The sequence below is a fragment of the Oryzias melastigma genome, linkage group LG11 (genome assembly GCF_002922805.2).
Source record: "Oryzias melastigma strain HK-1 linkage group LG11, ASM292280v2, whole genome shotgun sequence".
NCBI lineage: Eukaryota > Metazoa > Chordata > Actinopteri > Beloniformes > Adrianichthyidae > Oryzias > Oryzias melastigma.
The window spans coordinates 25,220,117-25,226,990 of NC_050522.1; the positions used below are offsets into that span (position 1 = coordinate 25,220,117).

General features: G+C 41.3%; 1 protein-coding gene across 1 annotated transcript in view; it reads right to left on the reverse strand.

Annotated features, from left to right (window-relative positions):
• The window catches only part of LOC112162642 (dolichyl-diphosphooligosaccharide--protein glycosyltransferase subunit STT3B), a gene marked incomplete at its 3' end in the record, with an annotated part of 92,397 nt that continues 85,523 nt past the window's right edge, over window positions 1-6,874 (reverse strand). Inside the window, 6 exon segments of the mRNA XM_024298476.2 lie at window positions 1-323; window positions 2,160-2,366; window positions 3,644-3,757; window positions 5,070-5,243; window positions 5,347-5,518; window positions 5,699-5,886. Of these exon segments, the coding sequence (XP_024154244.1) occupies window positions 243-323; window positions 2,160-2,366; window positions 3,644-3,757; window positions 5,070-5,243; window positions 5,347-5,518; window positions 5,699-5,886 (936 nt within the window).

Consider the following 6,874-nt stretch of genomic DNA (forward strand, 5'->3'; position numbering starts at 1 on the left):
GACCCGCGCCGAGCAGCCCTATGCCTCACATTCAAGTAAAAAACAAAAACAAACAGACGGGAGAGAAAAGCAAGACAGACGTCTTCAGGATAAAACGGATATTCTGGAGCGAGCCGGATACCACGCTTCCCCAACACACGGTGGCGCTCTGACGAGGAGCGCCTAAGTGCAAGGCGAGCGCCCCCCCCACCCCGGACTTCTTCATCGCTGGCTGGAGGTTCCTGGTCGTCCGTTCGAGTGCATCACTGTTGGTTTTTGGGGGCTTTCTTGCCCTTCTTCAGGACCAGCTTGTTCTTGATCTGCCCTCGCTTCCTCTTGGCGGTCTGTTCGGAGAGACGGAGGGAAGTCAGACATCGAACGCACACCGACCCCAAATGCAGATGCTGGTCTGTACATTTACTTTAATACTTTAATAAATATGGAGAACAAAGACCAGATTGTTTTTGAAAATCTTTTTTACTGCACAAAAACTCACTAAAATCTGGTGAAAATAAATTACTAGTGAAAGCTTTAGTTTGAGCAATCTTGTAACTTCAAATGCAGCTTGGTTGAATCTGGAACCACAACTGAAGTTTCAGAGACCTTTGACCTCAGGAAGAGGCCATCACCTTGAAGAAAAAAAAAGTACCTTTAGAACCATCTTCATATTTAAACTCTTAGAACTCCTTGAGCATCAGTGGGAAGCTACTTGGTGATAAAATGTTGATTTGAAAGTTTGTCGGTTTAGAACGGCTCCTGTTGCTCACACATTTTCAACCAGAATATTGTACCTTAATAAGTGTTACTGTAATATTGAATACAGTAATTCCTGCATCAAGCTGAACTTAACAATACAACAAGCAATATGAACATTTTAGGAATTTCGGATTGGTTAACAAAAAAAAAACTTCAGTTGCTAAGGAAATCCAAAAATTTACTTTTGCCGATACTTATAAAAATTACATAGATCTGTTCGTCACCCGCAGGGGGCCAAAAAATAAAATGGTTGCTATAGAGATAAACCAACAAAAAAGCCACCATTTAGAAAAGTGGTTTATTCAGGAATGTGTCTCGCGTAGCTCTGGGTGGTGGGGGTAGAGAAGAGAGTGAACGAGAAAAGAGTGCTACCCTCCCCCACCCTCACCGGCTGAAGGTGGGGGAGGGGCTCGCAGGTGCTACCCTCCCCCGCCCTCACCGGCTGAAGGTGGGGGAGGGGCTCGCAGGTGCTACCCTCCCCCGCCCTCACCGGCTGAGGCGGGGGAGGGTAGCACTCTTTTCTCGTGGGTCCTGCCTTTTGCAATTTAATATCTTTTTTTTTCTTAAGTTGCTCAATTTTATTTTTCTTTATCTCTTTTTTTAAAGCACTTTGGGATCCCAAAGGCCTTGAAAAGTGCTTGTATTAATAAACGTTTATCCATTCAAATGTATTTGATGTTTCCAAAGCCGCATATTTATTCATCTAAGGTTCATTGAACTGCTCTTAGATGTTCTAATAAAAACATCAGAAAACATTAGAAATTATTATTTTTTTATTTTGTTCAGAAATTGAACATAATCAGTAATGCGCATTTGTCTTATATGAAATTTCAAATCTTCGTTTATTGGTAAATTGTAATTTGTAAGTAGTATTTGGTCCAACAACTTTGGTTCTTTTCTCGTAAATTTATGTACACTTTTCTTTTGAATTTATGACTTTCTTGTAAATTTGACTTTCTCATAACTTTAAACTTTTTTCCCGCAAATTTATAACTATTTCTCGCAAATGTATTACTTTTTTCTGAAAATCTACGATTTTTTTCCTTGTAAATGTATAACTTTATTTATATATAATTTGTAAATTCAGCAGATGACTAAAAGTCTTTCTTCTCGTAATTTTATAGTTATGAATTTTTCTCTTAAATTTACAAGATTTCTAGTTGTAATTGAATTTATATTTTTGTTTGTAAACTGGCTCTATACGTTTTCATTAAATGGAGACAAAAGTAGAATTAAAATAGATATGTAGACGTCGACAGAGATCCAGACTACATGGGTGTTCAGGTTTCTTAAACTAGAGAAGTATTGATGGAACTAGATTTGGGAGTTGTTCCAAACTTTCCAGACAAACTCCTCCCACACAGGAGTAACTTCCTAAACCATTTCCGAACAGACGAAGGAGCAGGTGGAGCCGTTCTCCGTACCTTTTTGGAGGTGTACTTCTGCCGGGGCGTCACGCTGCGGAGCTTGTGGTCGAGCGGCTCTCGGTTATCCAGATCCTTCACCTTGTAAATGCGAACCAGCCAGTGCTCAGAGGTGAAGGCCTCCTCCAGGTGCTTGAACTTGATGTCCTTGTTGCCGATCTCGGCGTTGCGGGTGCGGTCGAAGCCGGGGGGCGTCCTGAAGTCCAGCTTTAGGAGAGGAAGAGGAGGAGATCTGAGTGAGGACGGAAGCTGACAGGGGCGGGGTTTACCACAACCAGCTGCTCGTTATAATAAACCTGAAAGCTTGAACTGCAGCAGGAAGTGATGTCATTATGACGTCATCTGGTACTAAGATGGAGGGTTTACAGTAGAAACACCAGAGGATTCATTAGTTCATCAATTTCATCTCATTGATGATATTTTTAAAGAAAAAAAAAGGATTTACCCCAAACATCAACACATTAGATCACGTATGGGAGGATGAAGGAACAAAACAAATACATCAAATTTAAAACTGATTTTGGCTTTTTTAATTTGTTTGTTCCAACTGAATTTATCTTCATTTGTCACACCAAGAGATCCTACTTCCAAAACTCTTCCATTTCTTCCCCATTAATCATGATTGTCCTAATTATTACTATTCCATTTCCAAATACTTCATTTTATTTATATTAACTCATTAAGATCAAACTTAACTTTTAAATCATCTCCACAACAACATAGAGTTGTATCGTTCGCAAATAATCTTGTTTTTAACACAATAGAATAAATAACGGTGGCTCCAGGATGGAACCTTGAGGAACACCAAACCTAATTGGCATGAATTTTAATTTTACCTCATTTATTTTAAAAATACTTCCCTGTTATGAATATAACTACCAAGTTATACTCCATACATGTGGAGTTTGTTAATAATTCATGATAAACGGTAACATTTCCTTTTTTCAGTTGCAGATCTTATCTCTAATCGTCTAGTTCTAACACTAGAAAACTCCTCCAGTCTCCACAGCTTTGGGAGTTTTAGCGCCCATCTTAAGTCTCCTGTTAAAGAACACCATCAAAAGGTGAACGTTCTTAAAAGTGTAGAACTTCTCCTCTTGCTGCAGCGTTTTTATCTGCTCTGCACTCTGGACTCGTGTCTCATGTTCTCCTTATCTCTGCTCCTCCCTGGGATCTCCTCTCTGCGGACCTGAATGAATAATCCAGACACCGCCGTGTCATCTGCTCTCATCTCTGCTGTGATTCTGTCTCCGGGGCCTCAGAACAGCTGTGAACACCTGGCGACCCGATCCGTCGGCTGCTACCTGCAGCGTGACGTTCAGAACCTGCTACCAATCCTGAGCGGCGTTTCGCCCTCATCCCGCTCCAAACCCCAAAGCGACACCTTCAAATCCTCTAGCCGGCTCCGCTTTTGGAGCCGCTGCTTTATCTTCCTTTGAACGGGTCCTGGTGTCGGTCCGTGATCGGACAGAACCTCTTCTCACCTGCATTTCTCCAAATCGATAGTAGGACATCTTGTACATGAGGCAGTTGAGCAGCGTGGGAGATCCGGCCTTGTCCACCCGGAACTCTCCCTGAGGAGTGAAGTAGTCGCTCTCCTGCAGAAGAGAAGTCGGGTCAGAGACGGAGGAACCAGAGGAACCAGCAGAACCAGCACAAAGACCGTTTACAGAACAAATGATCAATAAAAATCTTTGGGTGTAAAAAGAAATCCTGCGTTAAAAATGAAGTCTCGAATATTAGGGCAAAATTTAAATACAAATGAAATAAAAATCATTTCATATAAAATAAAGTCGTACATTTATTATTTTAAAAAGTTGTACGTTTACAAGAATAGTCGTAAAGTTATTCATGAGAATTTGAAGTTTTATGAAAATAAAGTTATAAATTTATGAAAAAATGTAATTTTACAAGATCAAACTTGTAAGTTTATTTTTGTAAAAATTACGACTTTTTTCTCATAAAGTTCTTAATTTTTTAAAAAACAAGCAGTAATTTTACAAGAATAGTCGTAACTTTATGTATAGAAAAATTGTAATTTATAAGAATAAAGTCTTAATTACATTTAGGAGAAAAAAGGTGTAATTTTACAAGAAAAAAAGTTGTCAATTTTAAGAGAATAAAATCCTAAATTCATTAGAAAAAAGTTATAATTTCATGAGATTAAAGTCATAAATTTATTAATTTAAAAAGTTGTAAGTTTACAAGAATAGTCGTAAATTTATTATAGAAGAGTTGTAATTTTATGAGAACAAAGTTGTGAATTTATATCAAAAAGAAGACAATTATTACAGGAATAAAAGCCTAAATGTTTAAGAGTGGAAATTGTGATTTTACGAGAGAAGTCATAACTTTAGGTGGAAAAAAGCTGTAATTTTACAAGAATAAAGTTGTAAATTTATGAGACTAAAACGGTAATTATATAAAAAAAAATATTATTAATTATTAATTCATTTTAAAAAGTCATCATTTTACAATAATAGTTGTAAATTTACGAAGAAAAAAGTTAATTAGTTAATTCTCAAAATTAAGATTTTTTCTTATCATTTCTACAACTTTGTTTCTGTAAAATTACCATTTATTTCCCATACATTTATGATTTTATTTTCTTAAAAATAACTTTTTTTAACATAAATTCACAACTTCATTCTTCAAATTTACTCCCATAATTTCTACAACCTTATTTTTGTAGATTTTTGACTTTTTTCTCGTAATATTAAGACGTCATTCTTGTGAAATTCAGATTTTTTTTCCTCATAATTTTCCAGCTCTGTTCTCATGTTTCTTAATTCTCCGTCATACTGAACTGAAAAATCTCTGAATAAATTCAGTCTGAATTTTCTCAGTTAGACGAGCGTTTCCTCTCGTGGTTACGCTGTACCAGAAAGCTCCCGCCGCCGCCGCACTCACCCGGATCTCTTTGGGATGCTCGCCCTCCGCGATCCTCACCATCCACAGGAATTTGTTGATGTCGTCTCCGGAGTAACCGATGACGCCCCCGAAGATGATCAGAACATAGTCCACGTCCAGCGACTGCATGATCCGGTACGCCGCGCTCTCATTGGACGACATGGCCTTTCCCACCTGAGGGAGAACCATCCGATCGTATTTATTTCAGATTCCAGAGTGTTAGTGTAGATTTTAAAAGCATTTCTCTGCAGTGACAGAAAGGGAACCGGGCCGGTACCAGCGCGATGTGGCTGTTGTTCCAGGTGTTGTTGTCCACCAGCGTGGTTCTGTTGGCCATGCCGGCGATTTGGTAGCCGTAGTCCCACCAGGACATGACGCGGGCGTGCTCGTCCGTGTTCTGCCTCAGCCAATAGTAGGCCTCCCTGAAGTCGTCCAGGATGTTCCTGGTCCTACAGGACAGACGGTTCCACTGATACAAGAATGTTCTGGAGGATTCTGCTGTGATGCCAACACTCTGATTGAATGAAATGATGTTTATCTCCGTCTTTTCCTTCCTCCTCATGAAATAAACATCATCTCGCCGCTCAGACGGAAGGAAGATGAGGATTGATGCTCCGCGAGCGTCTCACCCGTCGTGGTTGTAGGACGCCAGCACCACGCTGGGGCTGGAGTAGGCGTTGCTGGTGACCCAGGTGCAGTGGACGGCGAACATCATCAGCAGCATGAGCATCAGCATGGTGACGATGGACTTGATGTTGGGGCCCAGGCCCTCCTCGGCCTTCTCCTGCTCCGACACGTGCTTCCGCACCTTCCCGGCCTGCAGGGGGAGACAGACGCCGTTACGGGAGACGCTTTGCAGAAAGATGGAATGAACTCCATCAGGATGATCAGCAGCAGCTGCTCCTCCTGCTGATGATCTGATAACACTTTATCACGATCAAACACAGGAAGTAGGTCGGGAGAATACACCTCCAGATATTTAGAGACTTAAAGAGTTTTCATTTGATTCTTGATCGGATAAGTTTACAGCCTCTAAAAACTTCTAAGATCTTATCAAATATAAATGAAAGTTTTAGGATCCTGCTTCATGAAAATGCTCCAGTTTAAAGGCGTTTGTTCGGTTTATAGAGGCGAGCGTCTTCTGAACGGATCCCCTCCAGGAATTTCAGGGACAGATGGGATGGCGCCGTGCCGAGCGTCCGATAAGATCCCGGTTCTGCCTGTTGCAGCTGAGTCACTGTTGAATCTCAGTTCAGAAAAGCTGTTTAGAGTGAGGAGGGAAGGCGACAAACACGCCGAGACAACACGCCGCCGGAGCTGCGACACACAGATCATGCGGTTCAAGCTCGGATTGACACAAAAAATGGTTTTCTCGTCAAAAAAATTGAAGGTTTGAAGTTTTTTGGTACAGAAATGGGCAGCAACAGTAACAGGAAGCGATCTGCCCGACCCCGATCCTCCACATCTGCCCGACCCCGATCCTCCAGATCTGCCCGACCCCGATCCTCCAGATCTGCCCGACCATGATCCTCCAGATCTGCCCGACCATGATCCTCCAGATCTGCCCGACCATGATCCTCCAGATCTGCCCGACCATGATCCTCCAGATCTACCCGACCCCGATCCCCCAGATCTACCCGAGATCCTCCAGATCTACCTGTCCGGCTCACTGCCGAACTGCTGAGTCAGGAGTTTCTGCGATTGATTATCTACATCGGATCAGGTAATCAGCAGCAGACGGAGCAGGAAAAGCGGGAAAAGGGAAAGATATCTGCTGTTTACATAAAAGGAACTTGAAAAGTTGC